Consider the following 21,441-nt stretch of genomic DNA (forward strand, 5'->3'; position numbering starts at 1 on the left):
TGCCATATAATATTTTAATTTTTATTATATTTATGTTGTTTTCATCAGCAATACGATACATGAACATAAACACCAGATAATCAGTCCTGTCTGTTTAGCTGAGTGTTGAAACTTAATGAACCACACCAGTGAAGAAACTCTGAAAAGAACATTCACATCATCAGTCAAGCACCATAAGGAATAGTTCCAGAACACTTCCAAAGAGGGAATGTTATGCAATAATGTGTAATAGGAGTAAGGAGCAATACAGTCCTGCCAGTTTCCTTAGATGAACCGCAAAAACCCTTTATGTATCCCAGACAAAAAAAAAAGGTTTCATTGTAAAAATGCGGCTATGATGACAACTAAATGACAGCTGCTTTCTTAAACTCCTGATCTTTTTATTTATGTCTGTGATAAGAGTTAGCACGGTTGCCGCTATGATGTGACTTTGAGAAGAATGCCAAAATATATATTTTTTCATATACATTAAATCTACAATTATACAGACGTAATAAAGTTAACGTCAGCTTTTGTCTCATTATCCATAACTATTCAGTAACATGCAAAAAGCAGTCTCCATGTCAGGGCATTCCGTTTTTACGTAGTTGTTAGAAGAGAATCCACACCTAGTCAATGTATATTAAACTTTAACTGTGTTACTGAGGTAACAGGGTGACTGGGGACATGAAGAAATCAAGCACTATGGGTTTGGCCTTTTCACCCACTCTAGCCTTCTCTAATCTGTCTTTCGCAGCTGTAGAAGTGAGAGAGCAGCAGCACTAGAAGTGAAGTCCAGGCCCACCCAGCCCCAGGGCCCAACCTCCAAGGCCTGCAGGGGAAGATAAGGCTTAATATAGAGAGATAAATATGTAACAATTAATCTTCACACACACAAATGTGTATCTCATAAGACTAAAAGGAAATGTTTCCCCTCATAGACAACTGCATGAGTTATGTGATTTGCAAAATTAATCAACTGATCACACTTGCAGTAAATCACAGCAGTGGATGAGAAAGGATGAGTGTCTGGTATATCATATACAGCTCTGGAAAAAATTAAAAGACACTTCAGTTTCTAAATCAGTTTCTCCGATTTTGCTATTTATAGGTTTATGTTTGAGTTAAATCAACATTGTCGTTTTATTCTATAAACTACAGACAACATTTCTCCCAAATTCCAAATAAAAACATTGTCATTTAGAGCATTTAATTGCAGAAAATGAGAAATGGCTAAAATAACAAAAAAAGATGCAGAGCTTTCAGACCTCAAATAATGCAAATAAATCAGGTTCATATCTATAAAGTTTTAGGAGTTCAGAAATCAATATTTGGTGGAATAACCCTGGTTTTTAGTCACAGTTTTCATGCATCTTGGCATGTTCTCCTCCACTAGTCTTACACACTGCTTTTGGGTAACTTTATGCCACTCCTGGTGCAAAGATTCAAGCAGTTCAGTTTGGTTTGATGGCTTGTGTTCATTCATCTTCCTCTTGATTATATTTCAGAGGTTTTCAATTTAGAAGAATCAAAGGAACTAATGATATTTTAAGATGTTTCTTCTTTTTCTCCAGAGCTGTATTTAATATATACTTTATATATATATATTTAATATTATTTAACTATATAAATAATGTAAATCCGATTATTGTTCGTTAGAACAATAGAACTTTATGATGAACAGTTAAATCAAATTGCTCCCAAAGGGCTTGCAATATAACCTATTTACACTGACTTTCACTAAAATTAAAGATTTTATTTTTCTTCTTCAATTTCTCCTAAATTCATTGGTCTTTATATATGAAAGATTTAAATCACATTAATCACCCGTTAAATGCCCATATTTCCTTGCATTTTGGAAGGGGAGAAAAAAAACAATTACATATGTATAGTGTGGTATGGCCTGCAAACTGGCAACTTAAAAAGTACACTTTTAAAACAGTATATATGATTACAATTTAGTTTGTACTCATTTGAATTTTTAACTCAGAGTAAAGGCTTCAGGGTGAGTGTTAGCATCAAACACAACAAAGCTCAGAGAAAGAAGCCTTTATGAAGGAAATTGTTAATATGGCTCAAACAGAAAAAAATAAATCAAGGTAGAGCGAGCAAATCCATCAAAAAACACTGGATGCCAAATTCTTAGCTGGTACCACAACTATTCCTTATAAACTTTCACCCACAGTACAAATTTCCACCCTTACTCAGAGGGGGAAAAGAACTCAGTATCAAATAGATTTTGTACACTCTGGGGAGAGGAAGTTCTCATCTTCACTTTCTCTAATCCTGCGCTCAGGTTAGAGGGTCAAAGTGATCAGAGTTCCAGCCAGAGGCCCGTCCTCTCAGATTGAGTATCAGGCCAAACGTTTAACATAGTACTACTGCAAGTCATCATCAACAACAGGATTAAAGGATGGTGAAAGAGGTGTGTTGCAGGACCAAAACAAGAACACAAGAGGCCTATTTCACGCTGCATTTTCTAATGCATTCCTTCATAGCCACTGTTCACAGATTAAGTAGCAGAAAACATTAAAAAATTTAGTGTACCGCACCATTAACGAACATATATTTTCTGGTCCATTTTCATATTTCACATAAGGCAAAATGAATAAGGCACATTTTAAGAGACACTATAAGGTACGTCTAATTCAGCAGGTCTCACTGCTGGGTAGGGGTGGGGGGTAGCTAACTACGTTAAGTAAAGCTAAGCTAAGTAAACAAAACTGTAATAAAAAAGGTTTTCTTTTAAAGTTAAACAAGTTTCAGGAGATTTGTCTCCTGAAAACGGTTTATTTAGGTGAGTAATGTGCTTCTGTTTATTTACAGTTAGGGTTAGACAGCAGAATTTCTCCAGCACTAAGGCTGAAGAATTAGCAGTAGCGGCTATCTGCTCTAGCAGTGCTAGCCAGGGTTAGGAGCAGGCTACATGCAGAGAATACTCACCTCTGAACAGGGAAATAGCGAGCACAGTTAGCGGGTAATGCTAGTGCTACTCTAGCAGTGCTAGCCGGGGTTAGAAGCAGGTTACAGGCCGATAATCCTCACCTCTGAACGAGAAAATAGCGAGCACGGTTAGCGGGTAATGCTAGTGCTACTCTAGCAGCGCTAGCCAGGGTTAGAAGCAGGCTACAGTCCAATAATACTCCCCTCTAAACGGGGAAATAGTGAGCGCACTTAGCGGGTAATGCTAGTGCTACTCTAGCAGTGCTAGCCAAGGTTAGAAGCAGGCTACAGTCCAATAATACGCACCTCTGAACGGGGAAATAGCAAGCACGGTTAGAGGGTAATGCTAGTGCTACTCTAGCAGTGCTAGCCGGGGTTAGAAGCAGGCTACAGGCTGATAATCCTCACCTCTGAACGGGGAAATAGCAAGTTAGCAACAGTTAGTTGGGCTACACTAGCGTTTATTTTCTCTAGTAAAATAAAACTACCCTGAGAAATAATATCATATAGTTAAACTACCCAGAGTTATTACAACTATGTAAATAAAGGATCTAGCCTGCTAGGTGTATATTAATTTACACCATTGTAACTGTCTCCTTTCCAAAAATACCCATTTAGGTAACCCATTTAAATACTCATTATCAAAAGCTTAAGCAAGAAAAGTGTGATTAATTGTGATTAACACACACACACGTAAAACTTACTATAGTAGCACATTCATCAATGTCAATTAACTACAATAGCAGCAGCAGCCCAGTTCAGCAGGATTATGTTTGTATGTAAGTAAACTGGAAATTCAACACAACAGTCAATATAAACAGATTCTCTGATTTCACATTAGTACTAAATGCACAGGCACATTTAGCTGCCCCTATGATACTGTGTAAACAGCAGAAAATGTACACACCTCCCTAAACTCCTTAAAAAGACAGAGAAAGATTCTAGTCCCACATCTTACTCCCGCAGCAGCTTCAGTCTAAGTGTGTAAACAGCTTTGGCTGCGGTGTAATCACTAAAACGCCCTTAGATATTTTAGTGAAAAAGCACAGAAAAGCAGCACAGTTAATTGTAATGTGAGTAAAGTCAGCATGCCGAGAGTGCAGCTGCGTAGTTATGTTTAATCAGTTCAATTAGTTTAATTACTTTGCTGCACCTGCAGAAGATTCCTGTGGAAGTGCACCAGGATGATAGCCATCAGGCTAGCCTTCTCACTCTTCTGTCAACAAGTAACAATTAGAAGTAAAAAAAAAAAAAAAAAAAAAAAAAAAAGTCAAGGGGTAGAAATACACTTAAATCCTATACCGGTAATTCATTTTTAAATCAAAGACCCGCACTGGTTACAGGTGAGAGTAGCAGGGGTTCCAGGCTGTGAACTCTCACCTTACAGAAACACACTAAACTTCCACAGATGTCTAATCAATGTCTAATGGATTGGAGAGATGCTGCTTCATTTATGTTCCTTTATATAATTCTCAATTACCAGCCACAGATTTTGTTTGCAACCTTTTGGGGCATTTAAAGTCAAGGTACAATGTCTCATACTCATAAATATATATTTTTAGAATGTACTGTGTAGTCAGTTTCACGTGATATAACAATAATATTTATTATATAATGAGACCACTTAAAAATGATGAGTTTCTTTGATTTTCTCTGGAAAATAATCAAGAGGAAGATGGATGATCACAAGCCATCAAACCACAAAGCTGAACTGCTTGAATTTCTGCACCAGGAGTGGCATAAAGTTATCCAAAAGCAGTGTGTAATACTGATGGAGAAGAATATGCCAAGATGCATTTAAAAAACAGGGTTAACAAATGGGTCTAACAAATATTGATTTCTAAAATCTTAAAGCTTTGTAAATATGAAGTTGTTTTCTTTGCATTATTTGAGGTCTGAAAGCTCTGCATCTTTTTTGTTATTTCAGCCATTTCTCATTTGCTGCAAATAAATGCTCTGAATGACTGTATCTTTTTGGAATTGGAGAAATGTTGTCTGTAGTTTATAGAATAAAACCACAATGTTCATTTTACTCAAACATATACCTATAAATTGCAATATCAGAGAAACTGATTCAGAAACTTAAGTGGTCAAGTTTTTTCCAGAGCTGCATATATTTATACGCAAAAGCTTGTTTCAGAATGTGTAGCAGTATCATGTCAGCAGCATTTGCATAGCTGATATGCAGCATCCTAGCATCTGAACTAGGGATGGGCGATATAGCCTCAAAACCACATCCTGGAAATTGAGTGTATTTCTGTGATACCGTTATTTCTGGTGATGTGACAAAACATTGAATTAAAAAATATTATAATAATAATAATATTTCAAAAACCTACTGCAACAGAATAAATATTACATTTTATTTGGTGATATTATAGCATACGATATGATATGGCACACACCTATATTTTTTACCAGATTGAAACAGAAGTCAAAGATCCAACCTATCATGATACTAATAATGCACGCCATATATGAATGTAGTTCAACTTCAACTTATATATCCAGGATTAAAATAAATCAAAGTAGATATTTAATAAGAAATGAGAACACTGTAAATTTTCCTTTTGCTACAAACAGTAAAAAAGTTGTACCCTGTAGCCCTACAATTAATTAATGAGGATATGTTTGCATAAACAATTTTCAAAAAGTGATCTAGTATTAACATACAGACCTACATACAGTCACACATTTCATTTCCAGTACTAACTAGATCCCTTCTTGCTCCATGGAAATGAATAAAACAGGCTGAAATGTGACACAGCCCTGCGTGTGAATAGTTGGTAATAGAAAACGTAACAAACCATTAATCTTCTCAACAGGTAAATAGAGCAGCATGCGGCATAATAATTGAAATTCCAAACATTGCTTTTTGCAGAGCGTTGTGACCCTTAAGAGTTCATTCCTACTCAAAAGAACTCACTCAACAGGCTGCATCCCCCCGCAGTGCCCTTTCACTGAGCTAATTAAAAGGCAAAGTTCAGAGGCAGCCTTGAGCCGAGGGCACTGCATCACTGTCCACTGTGACAAATGGATTCATTAACACGCATCTCTACGTCTGCCCCACCAAAAAAAAAAAAAAAAAACTGTTAGAGGACCTGCTGGGGTCGGCACAACATGAGATTAACATTTTCTACTCAACTCGTTATATTGGTCATGGAAACATTTTAAGCAAATCATTCTTACTTTTATCTTCCCATAGATGCTTTGTGCATATGAAGCATTTTATTAGCAACCTGGGATGAGAGTAAGGGGTATGACCATAGCTATTTTTTAGGGCTGTGAACGTGAAGTGTTAACGCACGCGATTAATTTGGAATCAGTAACGCACCGTAATTTTTTTTTACGCAATTAATTACGCCACCAAGTTTGACCAAAACTCATGCTATTGACACTAAGAGCGCAGTATGTTCATTGTTCACTGCTCCCAACCGCGACACCACAATTACTAGGGGTGTCACAATTTAGATATTTCATCGAAATCGATCAAAATTATGTCATGGTCTCGAGCATCGAAGTCAAAAAGAGGATCGACGATCCCTCCCGCAAATGGCGCAGCACACTGTAGCTCAAAGAGCAGCCCTTTCTCCAGAGAATGTGGACATTCTCATCTTCTTAAAGAAAAAGCTTTGTCTAGCCTCAAATATGTTAATAGTTTTGGTACCTTAAGGAGCATCTTTCTCTCAGATAAAGTTAATAATATATCTTTGTCAAAGAAAAAAAACTTGTCATTCTCAGGGACCGAAAAAGTCTTAAAGTCTTATTTTTCATGTTTAACTGTTATAGTAGGATAGAGTTCAGTTTGTTAAGGCTCTAATTGTTCTATTATTTTTTATATGACTGTTCCTGTAGTTTTTCTGTTATTTGTTTTGTTATGTGCACACTGCTGCTACCAAAAAAAGCCACTAAATGGCATTACAGATATATCTTAATTAAATTATTTAAATTTGACCATTGGTGCCTAATGTGGTGTATTACACATCACTTTGCATCACTTATATCAAGCCCACCTTTTGAAATAAGATATTGTACATTTGATAGACTAACCTAAAACTGGCATAGGCCTCTCTGCTGTAAAAAATAAAATCGAATCGTGACCCTAAAACCGGAAATAAAATCGAATCGAGGATTTAGAGAATCGTGACACCCCTAACAATCTGCGCTGCACGTCCCATTAAAAACAGGATTTTCAGCTTTCTGTGTTAAAGCAGCTTCAGAGTGCACAGATATACAAGCTGGAACACAGAAACCAATACCTATATTTACGGGTATTTTCTTGCTCCCGAGCCAGACAGCCCTCCCAATTAGAGGGGATATTGTGCTTAGGTTTATGCCCGTGTGAAACCAAACCAAACAGAGGGAGAAAACGTCTTGTTTCTATAGTTTTATAGTATCAGTAGATAATATCCTCCATAGTGAGCATGTTTAATCTAAAAAAACACGGCATACAAGAAATCTGGCTGAGTGGTCCTTGTGGAAAAAGCGTGTATGCTAAGTTTTTGTGTTGTTTGCGATGTGTCCAAAGAGACAAATTTTAAATCAGAATACGCAAAGAACTGTCATTTCACCCAGCACTAGCTTAATCCATAAGAGAATATACATAACCATTATTATAACAGTAACATTTCTTAAGCGCTAGCATGACTGACAGTCAGACAGAACATAGTACTCAATAAAGAATTCTGTTTCCCATCGATCAGTATCTTTGACAATAGCAAAGTCGCCCTGTTCATTAACCTCCTCTGCATTGGAAGGCTCCATCTCCCAGCTCATCAGCCGGGGGGGAGAGTGAAGGATGATGTGACTTCACTCAGACGCTAGAACAGCCAGCTGAAGCCTAGCCACAATGAGACAGAGATTAACATTTAGAACTGTCTTCGCTGGGAACAGAAAGGCGTGGAAATTGGTTTAATGGGCTTCATGCTGCTGTGTGCTGAGATAAGGTTCATTTGGGTACAAATAACTTCGCAGGTAGTTTAGAAAAGTCTTGCATTAAAAGCTGGAGAATTAGAATATAATCAAGTTTTTGTCTCCCTACAAAAAAAACAACACACATAATAATCATCATTTACGTCAACATTAGCTGCATTACAAATGCAAACAATGCTGACCTTTGCATCTGCAAAAGGCTACGATTAATGCATCCCATTCAACCATATGCATCACAATAAGGCATCATTCAGCAAATGAACTGCAATTAAACTGCAGTCCCCATCACAAATACGATAACACAAATTCAAACAGACTAAAGCAGACAGCTCCACCACCCCTATATTTAAACTTGCCAATATCTAGTTTGGCTAGTGTGGTTTTGGAGAACAAAGCAGATTTTAAACCGCTCACACTACAAAAGATGTCATTCAAAACCATCCCCCACTCTGACGCTTTATTTAAAAATGCAGAGCCATAAAATTGGATTCCATCCCCCCTCATAATATGATTAGCATAAACTGCATAAATTATTCTCTTTTCAAACATTCTCCCTTAATTTACAACACTGCTACAACTGTAAGATGTCTCCTCTAAACACACAACGGGGAACTGCCATAATATTTAAGCCTTTATGGCACAGACTGAGCTGTTTGCATTTCTGCGAGTCCAAGTCTTGGGGAAAAACTCTCCAACATGCAACTTGACCTTTAGTGTACTTAGCTGCTACTGAGACTTTTGATTTACTACAGATACAATAAGTATATATATATATAAATAATTACATAAATAATTGACAGTCAAAATAAAATAAAAAAACAACAACACCACATTAGTCGATAAAAAATGGTCCTATATCAGGTTTGGGGCTATATTAATAAAAATGTCAATCATTTGCTTGTTTTTTTTTTAATGTATGAGCGTAATTCAGCGTATACTTTGTGGAAATGCTTGGAAACGCACAATTTGAAGCCTAGAGTTCATGAAGTTCATACTAGGGTGTTATGCAGCCAGTCCAAAGTGACTAATACCAATGAGAAACTGGAGATAAATTACTCCAATTACTCTGTTATACTGAGATCATTTTAAAGAATCATCCCAGTCCTCCTCTGTACTCGAGCAAATGCTGATTTGTTTTGATCCAGCTGTGTGCTCATCTGCAGATGGGGAATTGAAGAGAAGCACATGGGGAAGCAATGAGGCAATAAGGTGGAAGCTTTCCCATCCTCAAAAACACTGAAGCTGTGTTCCACTACTTAACTGTGATAGAACAGAAAAAAAAAAAAATTCAAGCGGGGAGCTGAGGCCACAGAGCCATGACTGTGATGAGGGCTGAAAGAGTCACTGAGGAATGGAGACAGGATACAAGCACAAGTACTCCATGACAACATCTGGCTATGACCCCAGAGGTTGACTAAATACAATACAGTGTTGGCTAAGCTGGGCGAGCAGGGGAGATTTGTAAGAGCAGAAGGAAAATCCAGAGACTGCAGATGGAAAGGGAAAGACTGAGTGCACTACATCTTATCCAGGACATGAACCAGGTCAAACACCATGCTGCCAGTCAGTATAACACTGTTATATAAATACAAAAAGTCTCATACTATGTGTGAGAGTATCAGACATGTAAATAAACAATGCATTTTTTAACACATCTGTATTTACAAACCTGTCAGGACCACTGTACAAGAAATGGAAAAACATTACAGTATGACTGTGAAATTAGACTTTCTTAAGTATCTCCTCTGAAAATCCTTTAATAGATTTATAGAGGTATAATAGATTTTGATTGCAAAATGTCAGCTTGAATAAATGTTGCAGAAAAAAAGTTTTTTTCCAAACATTTTTTCATAGATTGTTGAAAAATCCTAGGACTAGTTTGAAAAGTAGGCTTTGGGAAGTAGTTTGGAATGTCCCAAGAAACAAGAAGAAATAAACCGACCAAGTTTTGTGTCTCTACGACTTACAGTCTAGGCTGTTGAGAAGAGAAGGAGGGAAAAGAAAGAAACATTAAAGCTAAAACTTATTAGATGGATGTATTGGTTGCCAAAAATGGAGGCAACATGCAGAAATTATTATATAATGTGCATGTGCTGCTTTAGGGACAGAATCATTCTCATTACAGATACAAATCACTAACATTAATCAATGCAAAGCATTAAGGTAGCCAAATTAAATCAGACCCAAAATAGTAACAGCTCTACTGTCTAGATAAGGCACTTTTAAATTCTAATTTTACAGGTGCCTAAAACAGCACTGTGTGAATGAAACAATTAAAAGACTTAAAATAATTATCTGTAGAGAATACCCAAAAAACAGAGAATAAAGACCTAGCCTTCCCTAGAAAATCAATTCCTTACAAATAGAACAGGACTTTGTTTTGTGTCTACTACAGTCTGCTCAATATCTGCACTTGGGTTAAAGCATAGTTCTGCAAACGTTTGTAAATCCTCAGATCATTAAATGGTGTGCAAAACACAGCGTCTGTGCCAAGGACTACACAAACATACTCCCTCATTTTGTCACTAGCTTATACATCTTTAAGACAGAATTGATCCCAAACACACTTACATTCTGCCCCACGAAGCACTATTTAATGAAAACCATCCTATTCAAGTTCTTCACAAGCATGCCAACGTCTTAAAAACTGCAAATCATAATCACTGCATTCAATCATATCTATGCACCTCCTGCATAAAGCCAATGCAGTAATGAAGATCTGCTTTAATAGAACAATAAAATTGGGTGAATTTGCCCGAGTACACTGCAGCCAGTGTTGAGTCAGCCTGCTCGGTCTTTCTGCACCATTAAACTCAAACTGCCTTCAGAGAACAGCAGCACTCACAACTACTACACCTCTAAACACTCACTTACATTCACACTCATCCACACACACACACATACAGACTTTTGCACAGAGCATTCTACAAGGATTAGTTACGACTATCATAATTATTGTGACAGGCCTAAACAATAATATATTTTTAATGGCATTCAAATCTATTACAGGTTTATCAGTAATTATAGCCCAATAACATGAAGAAGTTGATTTAGTAACTATTTTTTCTAGGATATTTAATTTGTTTTATATTTAAATCCAACATCTAAATATAATGTGCTCAATTCATTGTTATGCTATTATATGATCATGAAGTCAGTGGCATAAGATAATCCACATGCATGCACAAATATCAGCTGTTCAGCTTTTAAGGCACTTTTTGTCTGCACTATAGAAATAGGAATGCACCAAAGTGATAATTGATAATATAAGTGTGAACAAACTGAAACTTTTTTTTAACATTGAACAAATGCCACAGTAGGGATTCAACATATTACAGTAGGGATTTCACATATATTTGGCAACCGAAAATATCTGTCCGAAAAAAAAAAAAAATGCAAATAGGTCAAAAGACTAAGAATAATTTATACCAAACTATGGCTCGTACTGAACTGTTGGCCAGCTACATGTATATTGAGTAGCACTGCTGACTAAAACTGCAATGCTTAAAGCAGCACTAGGTAGGATTCCCTTGATTTTTGATCTTTTTAAAGAAGTAAAATTACAGCTTGAAAAATCACTGCAGCGCTGCATTAAGGTGTAATAGGAGGAATAGCGGTGCTCTCTTGTCTGTGCCAGAGCTCCTCTGAGCTCAAACCAGACTCTGTAAGTTTTCAGAGGCGGCCGCGACCAACACTTTCGAGAACTGCGCCCTGCTTTCTGACCTTTAGTTCTAACAGTTCTACAAGGACTACTGGTTCATTCTTTACAAACTAACATACAGACACTCTGACAGAAGCTGGAAAGAGACCGAATATGTCTGTGAAAGCCAGAAAACGAGCAAGAGAAACTAATCCGCCTGAAACATTTATTACACTCTGCAACTGTAGGGGGAGCCCACGAGCACAAAATCTCAATCCTACCTAGTGGAGCTTTAAGTGAGGTAAATTTATTGTGTATATTTGTTTACTTTTAAAAGAAAGACATTGAAAAAGTAAAAGACCTAAGTAGGCAACTATTCCAATCTACCAAACAAAACTTTCTGTATTTACAGTTACATCACAGATGTGGCTCTCCACTCTCCACTCAACTCACATTAAACCCACATTAAACCCGCTACCTCACTTTTAAAGTGGCCACCCTTCATTTGGTGCAATGTAAACACTTAGATCCCTGTTTGACACAGAAGAGTTCAGCAGTCCAGTACACTAAAGCATAGGGGATTTACACTTTTCCATAGAGTATGCAATGGGTTTGATTTAACATGGATTAATCAGATTCGGTGGCTGTAATCTACAGACATTTATCATAATTACACACAGACGGAGTTGGAAGAGCTGCAGATTTACCCAGAATTGCTGGTGCATTTAATTATTGGTGGCTTTATCCGAACTGCTGCTTCCAACAATGTGAACCCAATCCAAAGAAATAAGCTATAATGATAACACAGCTGTAAATGATTATTGTTGATGTTGATTGTTGACTAGCCTTGTTTTTATGTAGTTCTAACTGAATGGATTCTTACACTTTTTGCTTTCTTGCAAGACACTATAAAAAAAAAAACATTTCAATCAAATACAACAGCTGTGTACAAAACCCGGCCACAGCTGAGGTAGCGAGGGTCCTGGGTACAGATCTGTCTGATTAAAACTCCTTAATACCCTATTGGTCATACATATGCAACAGTCCAACAAGGCAGCAGGGTATCCTTTAAATTATCCTTAACAATTCATCTTTAAACTGTTTATTGTTTAATTAGTGACCTATAATAAACTACCAGTAAGTGAAATATGTGCTGGCTCGGTTAGCATTTGCTATGGCAGCTAGCTTATTTACCAACATGTATATATTCTCAGCATTGCAGTAACACTGGCATGGTGGTCAGTTAGTGCGTTAATTTCTGTAGTGCTGATGTAGTGAGTTGTGCTGGTATGAATGGATCAGAAACAGCAATAGGGGTGGGTAAAATTGTCCTAAAAAGATAATAGCGAGACATCTGTAGCTGCACAGTTTGTGCTGGTCATCCTCACATCCTTATTGAGTGATTACTTGACTCTGCCCACAGGATTATTCTCAGTACTGTTGCGACACTGAGGTGTTTAAAAACTCCAGCAGCACTGCTGTCTCTCATCCAATCGTATCAGCATAATCCACACTAATACACCAACATGTCAATGTCACAGCAATACTGAGAATGACCCACCACCAAAATAATTTCTGATCTTCTGTGGTCCTGCAGGATCCTGACCATTAAAAAGACAGGGAGAAAGGAGAATAATAAAGCATGCCGGGAAACAGATGAATTGCAATATGTGGTTATATAACTACCAAATACTGGTATATACACATGGATGCAGCCATAGTATGATTGATCAGTGTATATTACCGTATTTTTCACACTACAAGAAGCACTGAATTATAAGGCGTACTATTAATAAACGTCTATTTTCTGGTCTATTTTCATACACAAGGTGCAGCGATTTATAAAGTGCATTTTATGTGAGTCTAGTAAGGAACAGAGGTGTTGCAATGTTTTGGTTCTAATTCAGCAGGTCTCGCAGCTGTTTATATACACAGATTTCTCTCCTGAAAATTGTTTATTTGGGGGAGTTAGCTAAGCGCTTTCGTGTACTTTTCATGCAGGTAGCCAGTGTTAGGAGCAGCCTACAGGCCGATAATACTCACTTCTGACCGTCCAAAGAGCTAGCGCTTAGCAGAGTTATTGGCTAATGATAATGTTGCTCCAGCAGTGCTAACCGGGGTTAGCAGCAGGCTACAGGCCGATAATACTCACCTCTGAGCGGCCAAAGAGCTAGCACAGTTAGTGGCTAATGCTAATATTGCTGGAGAACTGAAACTCCTGTATAATGCTGTACTTCAGGGAGTGGCTTTACTGCTCCTTACAACCTGAGAAGTAAAATTCATACATAAGGGCACTGGATTGCAAGGTGAACTGACGATTTTTGGGAAAATCAAAGGATTTTAAATGCACCTTACAGTGCAAAAAATACGGCACAACAAATCCATCATATGGCAAATTAAAGCATATCAAGTTTGCATTTATGTATGCAGTCACATTATTGCTTTAAACAAAACAATAAGGTTAGCCAAACCTGCCAGCATAGAGGGTCCCAGAGCTATCATCAGAGAGCTACCTGAGACTGGAGGGGATAGACACGGAGGCCTTGAGCTCAATAGGAAAACAAAGAAAGGCAGGATGTTTTTCAGTTTTGACAATTACACGGCAGACGGCCAAAAGTTAGTCTCCAGTGTAGCCCTGACGTGAGGTACTCCAAGATGGAACAGTTAAAATTACAGCAAAACTAATTTACATGCTTTCCATTCAGGCACTCTGACAAAGTTCAGGCCTTGTCTTCATAGTATTGCACTAAAGATAGAGATCTAATGGTAGTTAAGAGTAATCTTTCACAGTTAGGCTGAGTCCCAAAAAGAATAATCTTTCAAAAGTAGTCTATAATATACCAGAAAAAAGGCTCTCTCAATAAGAGCACACAAGTTCATGCATACTGCATTCTTTACACTATTCTAATCTATCTTACCTTTTACTCACATTTTATGAAGTGTTTACATATTATCACAATATTTTTTTTTGTAAATTGTGATTTAAATTATATATTGCCTTGGTTACAGTATTGCAATATACTGAAATATATTTTTAATCAAAACTGCTTAAAAAAGGCTAAAAGCTAACCTGCTAAACAGCTGCCATCCTATTTAACCACTTCATCATCCACCTTAAACAGGCAGCACTGTGGACGATGCTTTTTAAAGTCTATTGTATTTGTTTTTATTCCTCAGCTGTTTTTTGCTCCCAATAGTAATCTAAGCCTTAATATTTAATATTTTATGTACTCAGAACAGTACAGTACTAGAACTATAAGCCAGAAGAGTACAATACACAGCACTCTACGGACTACAAACGTGGTAAAATTGCAGCACGTGTGCCAAGAAAGTAATCAGTTGTGTTTGGGCACTTTTGGAGACCATGCTGAGTGAACACTGAGTGGGTGAGCAGCACTAGTCCTTCCTTATTTGAACTATTAATACTGTATCAACTAAAATTTAGAAATATATTGTAACATACATGTTGGCGGAATCATCCAGTGCTAATTTTAATACATTAAATATGTGAATTATAATAAAGCTATCTCTCACACCTCATGCTTTTTTAAATGGGAGTGTGCTTCCTTTAGCCAAAGTCACAGTGAGCAGCACCTTGAGGCTCACACAGCTCAGAGCAGAACATGTGAATGTCTCCAGTATAATAGCAAAACAGAGCACAGTGAGAAACACCAGAACTCCCACCCCTACCATTCACTGTGTGACTAACTGCTGGAAGCAGAGAACTGCATGAGAACGACGTGTCAAAAGAGTCAGCAGCTTCTATTTCACCGCAATCATTCTCTCCAACACATACACACAGGAACACATCCTCAGAGTCTGCCCATAAATACAGGTCTCCAAAGAATTTCCAATATGCTCCAAGGGAAGTTCAACATTAACTAAATAGCAGTATTGGGATTACACTGATATGCATTGTAATTACGGCAAATCATACAACCTTCTATTATATTCAATAGGCGATGGTGAATCATCGATGTGGATTAAAATTGGACTATAATTTTTAATCAAAATAATCTACTTTTGTAACACATAATATTATATATATATATATATATATATATATATATATATATATATATATATATATATATATATATATATATATATATTTTATATATTAAGCATTCTACTATTAAAGCTAATAAGATACCCAGTCCTACCCATTTATACGTATTTAAATACTGAATATTAAAGGTGCACTGCTTTGTATGCCACAGAACTACACCAGGGTTTAATCCAATGTTTCAACCTTAGAATCTAAAGCTATGTACATACAGCAGATAAAGTGACCAAAACTTGATTCTCAGCAAATACAATCTTTTTTTAATGTGTTTCAGGCCTGTCCGGATAACTGTTCTTAACTAAACAATCACTAATTTTTATTGTAAGACAATTTAATGCCACAGATATAATAACATAATATGTTTACAACCTTTTCATGAAGAAACATTCAATTAGTAATAATTTGGGAGAAGTATCATTACCTGTGTATGGAGGCAACGATACTGAAGCATTGGTCGTAGTTTATTTCTGGAGGGACGATATTAAGGTCCTTGTCCTTATATTGTACGATAAGTTGATAATTATTGTGACAGGCCTAATGTGCACTATATTCAACATTTACTTAAACAGGTACTCCTAAACCATGCCTCTAAAAACACAAAAGAGCAAAGCTTCACTTAAGGTTTGGGTAATTTTTCATCAGCATCAGAGGAGCTTTCAAAGAGCAATGGGCTAAAGCTGGGCTGTGAGCTAAGAGCTTGTAGTAAAGAGGCACTTTTTTTGCCCACAGACACATTTTTCTTACATTTCAATTGCAAGCTCCACAAATTTCCAATTCTACATCCTCCTGTCGCCAAACTGTCATTTCTTTAGAAATGTCAAAATCAGATTTAGATCATATGCCATATCAAATGCACCAAGCATATCAAACTGATATACAGAGAGTGTTTTTATTTTATTTATGTTGAACATTTGAACATTTGTAGAATTTAGATATCCCTTATATATCAAGGGTTAACTGCTTTTTAATCAAGTGTAACTGCATTATTTTTGCATTATTATATCATTATATTAGTGGCATACAATTATATTAAATGTCAATATGATTTATCACACTGAGACTTTCCCTCATGCATTAAAAACAGTTATTGTGACAGGTCTGATCAAATATTGTTTGAAATGCAAAAGCAGAATGAAACATACAACTGTAAACATACACACTGAATTTGGTGAATGAGTTATGCTGGAGGCAATTCCATAAAGATGTTATTGTAATGACTAAGTGCTGGCTGTGTTCACATGTCACTTTGGCCCACGGGGACATGTGCTCAGACTGAACACTTTCTCACAGGGCTTCACAGCTTGCCAGTTCCAGCCAGTGTGTTGCAAGTTATGAGCTCATCTTAACCTCTGCAGCTCAAGCCTGAACTAAATGAAATCATCAGCTCTAGCAGTAAAATAGCAGTTAAATATTTAACTTTTGTTGTGTGTCATGGTAGCAATGATGTTAATCAATAATCTAATGATTCCTAATGAACAGAAGCAGCAACATGGAAGTTATCAGAGTCACACAAAGGCACTCGCCAAACTGAACAACAACAACTGATGGGTGGAAAAAAACGCTGGTTAATAATCAACCAGATACATAATATGAAACAGAAGTAGGATATTTCTAGATGACAAAGAGGGGCTCTGACTGCAGCTGTACGGAATCACTTTACCATAGTCTCTACAGTGAAACGGCAGCTTACAGGCCATAAGGGAAGCGACTTTCAGTTACGTCAACAACATGCTGTAATGCTTTTTTCTTTACATAACTAAAGCCTCTTTAGCTGCTTCATCTCTCAAATGACTCAAACAGAAGCTCAACAGAAAACTGAAAAGATGAAAAGCTTACTTGTTATACAAGCTGCTGGTCAGAACAGCATTATTAAAATTGTGTGGTTAGATAACAGCAAACGGCCAGAAACCTATCAAACTTTATGCTAAATGTTCATCATCCGGTTTTACAAGCAAATAAGTCAAATGTGTTAGATGACCAACTTGTTTCTCCATCCAGTTACAAATACAGTTTGAATTTATGCATAAACACATTTTTGAAAAATTCACGAGTGTTGTGTAGCTGTGCCAATACTCACTGGATTGGGCTTAATGACATACTTTAGGGTGGGGTATCCAGTTAGTGGTATTAAAAGTCTTTACTCTCCTACTTGCATGAGACAGGTTATATGTGAATCGACTGCATATTTTGACTAAAAAAAAGGGTCAATACATGCTGATTGATTTTTCCCTTTGTAGTCAGTACCTCGAATACTGAACACCTACATGATAAAAATCTGCAGAGGAAAAGATGACTTTTTAAAAAGCTTATTAATATAATCTGTAAACAACATTTCTAAAATGCCCAGTGGAAGACTGATATGCCTTGTTTCTGTGCTAAATTATCTAAGAATGTGGTCAGAGACATGCTTAGTCTGGTTCCCCCTCTAGCCTTTGGTTGCAAATTTGACAACATGGCTGATAACTCTGGGTTCATTTTAGTGGAACAAAAGAGAATGAAAGCAGATTGGTTTGGATGCAGATTAGAACTAAGAAATTCCTAACATCCAAGAATCTCATAGTTCCCTTATTTGGCGTATACCAAAGTCTAGATGGAACTGTTTTCAGATGTTTCTAACAGACACATTCAAAGACCAACAGCACAATGGTTCCTTTTTAGCTCAATCCCACCAAATGCTACAAAACTTTTGTGAAAACAGACTACCTGGCTTAATTTCCATTCAAGCAAAACACATCCTGTTCAGACCAAAGGTGGGTAATTCTTGTCAATGTTGCACACAGTAGGTACATTTTGCCACATCTTCTACCCCTGTGCTTACAGGAATCAAGAATTTGTGGTACAGAATAGGTGCTTGTCTGCTCCAATGCCTTAAAGGTGTGTCAACCTGAACTGTTCCTCTGTCAGTTGACTTTGAATGTTAACCACCTGCACTGAGCTCCGACACTACAAACACACCTTGCTGCTGTCACTCCTTTTATGACCTCATCTGCAAACACACACTAGGTTAACAGCCAGAGACTCAGGAAACACATACTGCCAAACATGCACACCCTTTAGGTCTTAACTCAAACTCATTAAACCTGCACCGACAACAGTCTGACAATCCATAATACTGTAACTAACATTAATCATGATTTTAAAAAATGGAAGCACAATAAAGAAGCTACTTCAAAATCACAAATTCTGCATCAAGTCAGCAGCCATGCTCCTAAACAAATTGCAAATACAACATGGAATTGAAGGTTTTAGTCAGTCTTTTTCACACCCTGGCATTCAGTTAACCGTATTTAATATTGCAAGTCTAGAGACTTGGCTCACGCAAATAGTGACATGAACAATGTCAACAACCAACAGGAGAGCTTCAGAAAGAGGCAAGACAATAACATTTTACGTGACTATTTACAAACAATTTGATAAACTGATAAAAAGAACATTTTGCAGTTTATAGGTCTTATATGGTTCTTATTTTAAAATGTACAGTATTTTAAACACAGGTAGCACTTTAAAATCATTATATATAAAGTTATTTAATTTTGCACTATTTTGTCTTATTGTGCAGTGTTATTTTAAAACATAAGTTTAATAAATACACATTTTGCAAGAAAGATGTTCTTTATTGCATTAATTCTATTTAAAACAAAGAAAAATGTATAGCAAAAAAGGGGGGAGAATAAGCTCATAGTCAGAATTGAAAAAAATGTTTTCTATTAAAGAAAAAAGATGAGTCGATGAGTCTCTGATAAATCACAGTATTGATATACACATTATTTGTAACTTTAAATGTAATATGTATTGTATGTAAACTACACCAGAAGCATGATGGGAAAGAATCTCAGAAAGAATCTAGTTGCAGTCTTGTAATTAGTGATCCCAAGTCTCTTATCCCAAATTAATTAACAACAGAGCATACGAAGACGGAAAGGTAGTTAAATAATCTAACTTAAAAGAGTTAAAAGAGCTAACGTTATATGATCGTGTTTATAATGTGTAAACATGCAGCGCTCTATAAGACAGCTGGCGTTAGGGAAGCTAACATAACAGTCAGCTAACCTGGGTTACCTGCGCCAGCATGCAGCGCCACTGGCAGCCAGTCTCGCTTGTTCGCTCGCTGCACACAACCCATAAGAAAGACGAGTTTCATTCACTAAGATAACCTGCAGGTTTAATGAAAGTAATAGCACTTACCCCATCTTTTCCTTCGGCAGTGCTGCTCTGCTGCTGCTGCTCCTCGTTGCTGCACAGTTTTCTCTTCTGTTTGTTCTCGGTTCTCTTCATTTTTCTGATTTACTTGGGTAGCTTAGCTTGTATTAAAACGCTACAGTCTCCCAACTAACGTTAGTGTGATTCGGTTCGACTCCAGCTGCCCTGACAATGTGCGAATCCAAATCCATGGAGCAGCGATAATAATGATGATGAAGAGCTTTCTTCTTTCTTCGTTTGGAAGAGAACAAAAGCTAGGGAGGACCTGGACCTACCATCAACTGGCATAAGCCGAGGGGGAAGAAACGGCTTTCAAGGCTTTAAAGTGAGCAAATCTCCCAAGTCAACCTGACTGGAGAGCCGAGCATGTCATGACTGAGAGTTAGTGTTAGCTAGCTAGCTAACCTAGCTAGGCTATATGTCTATCTGTTCATATCAGTGTTCAGTCGTGTAGTGGAGCCAAACTTCAACAACATCTGGGAACATAGTTAACGTTAGCTAACTTTAACTGAGCGAGAACAAGAGCAGCTAGCAAGCTAGCAAACGCTAGCTAACTAACTAACTTAAAATCTATTGATTTCAGCAATATGATACGTTTTAATCTGGTTTAAACAGCCTTACACACACAAAAACTAAATTAGATAAGTTGTAAAATTGTTTAAAATAAACATCAGCCGACTAAGAAGTCTTGGCTTACTTTTATAAATGAGTTACCTTGTTAAAAAGGCCGGTAACGCAGGTGAAAACTGACTGATAATCTTCAATTCACTTAGTTTAGGCTAATGTATGTTAGCAAAAACAGCTAGATTAGCTAGTTACAAGTTAGCTAGCTAGCTAACGCTAACTAACTAGTTAACTAGCTAGCTAACTAGCTAAACAGGCTAACAAAAACTTGTCTCACACCAAACACGCCAGAAAACTAACTACGCCTAAATAACATCAGTGCCAATATCCCCCCCACATCTTCCTCATTCACCAAACCCGTCCTCATCTGGTTCTGAAAGTTATCTCAGCTAGTTAGCTAGCTTTACCTTACTAACCTGGGTTAGGTAACCTAGGTTTGCCACTCGTTTGTTGTCTTTTAAGTCCAGCGCGCTCCGGTCGCTTCCCCAATCCGCTTGTAAACGCAGCTGGGTTAGGTTATTTAACGTTAGGTCAGGTTAGCAGGCTGCTTGACGACTTGACTTCTTCACTGGCATTGTAACGTTAACTAGCGCCAACACTCCACCGAACAATACCTCGACCTGAACTACTCGCTGTCAGTCATTCCCGAGATGTCTGAAATCCCAAGACCTGCCTGTCTCCGTTCGTAAAGCCGCCGTCAGGCATGTCTGAGGTCCGCAGTAATGATCCAGATCCACATCCACAGAGACACAGTGGAGGTGACGGCGGGCTCCTCGCTGCGGTTCCTCCAGAGCTGCTGGGTTTCTCGCTGCTACCCGTCACACGGAGGAATTTACCCGCTTCCTGAACCACCGCGGGTCGCCGCTGTGATTCAACACTGATCTGAGACCAGCGCGCTGGATCATGAGCCGTAGTGCAGCTCAGGTCATTGCTGCAAATACAGTCGAAGAGCTGATCTGGGAACAGTTTTAACCGCAAAGTTGAGTGCAAGACAATGACGTCGTGGGCTTTTTGAGCGTGTATTTGCTGCCCTCTGCAGTCAGTGTAAAGCAGTGCA

General features: G+C 37.5%; 1 protein-coding gene across 4 annotated transcripts in view; it reads right to left on the reverse strand.

Annotated features, from left to right (window-relative positions):
* mast2 (microtubule associated serine/threonine kinase 2) overlaps window positions 1-21,215 on the reverse strand; it is a 212,451-nt gene extending 191,236 nt beyond the window's left edge. For 2 of the 4 annotated variants that reach the window (XM_022675850.2, XM_022675847.2), the window contains exon 1: window positions 19,746-21,215. In XM_022675850.2, coding sequence (XP_022531571.2) covers window positions 19,746-19,835 — 90 coding nt within the window. In that variant the 5' untranslated portion in view covers window positions 19,836-21,215. The remainder of the gene's footprint in view (window positions 1-19,745) is intronic. The other 2 variants (XM_022675849.2, XM_022675846.2) reach the window with 1 other exon arrangement.
* Window positions 21,216-21,441: the final 226 nt, after the last annotated feature.

The sequence above is a fragment of the Astyanax mexicanus genome, chromosome 5, assembly GCF_023375975.1.
Source record: "Astyanax mexicanus isolate ESR-SI-001 chromosome 5, AstMex3_surface, whole genome shotgun sequence".
In the NCBI taxonomy this organism is placed as follows: Eukaryota; Metazoa; Chordata; class Actinopteri; order Characiformes; family Acestrorhamphidae; genus Astyanax; species Astyanax mexicanus.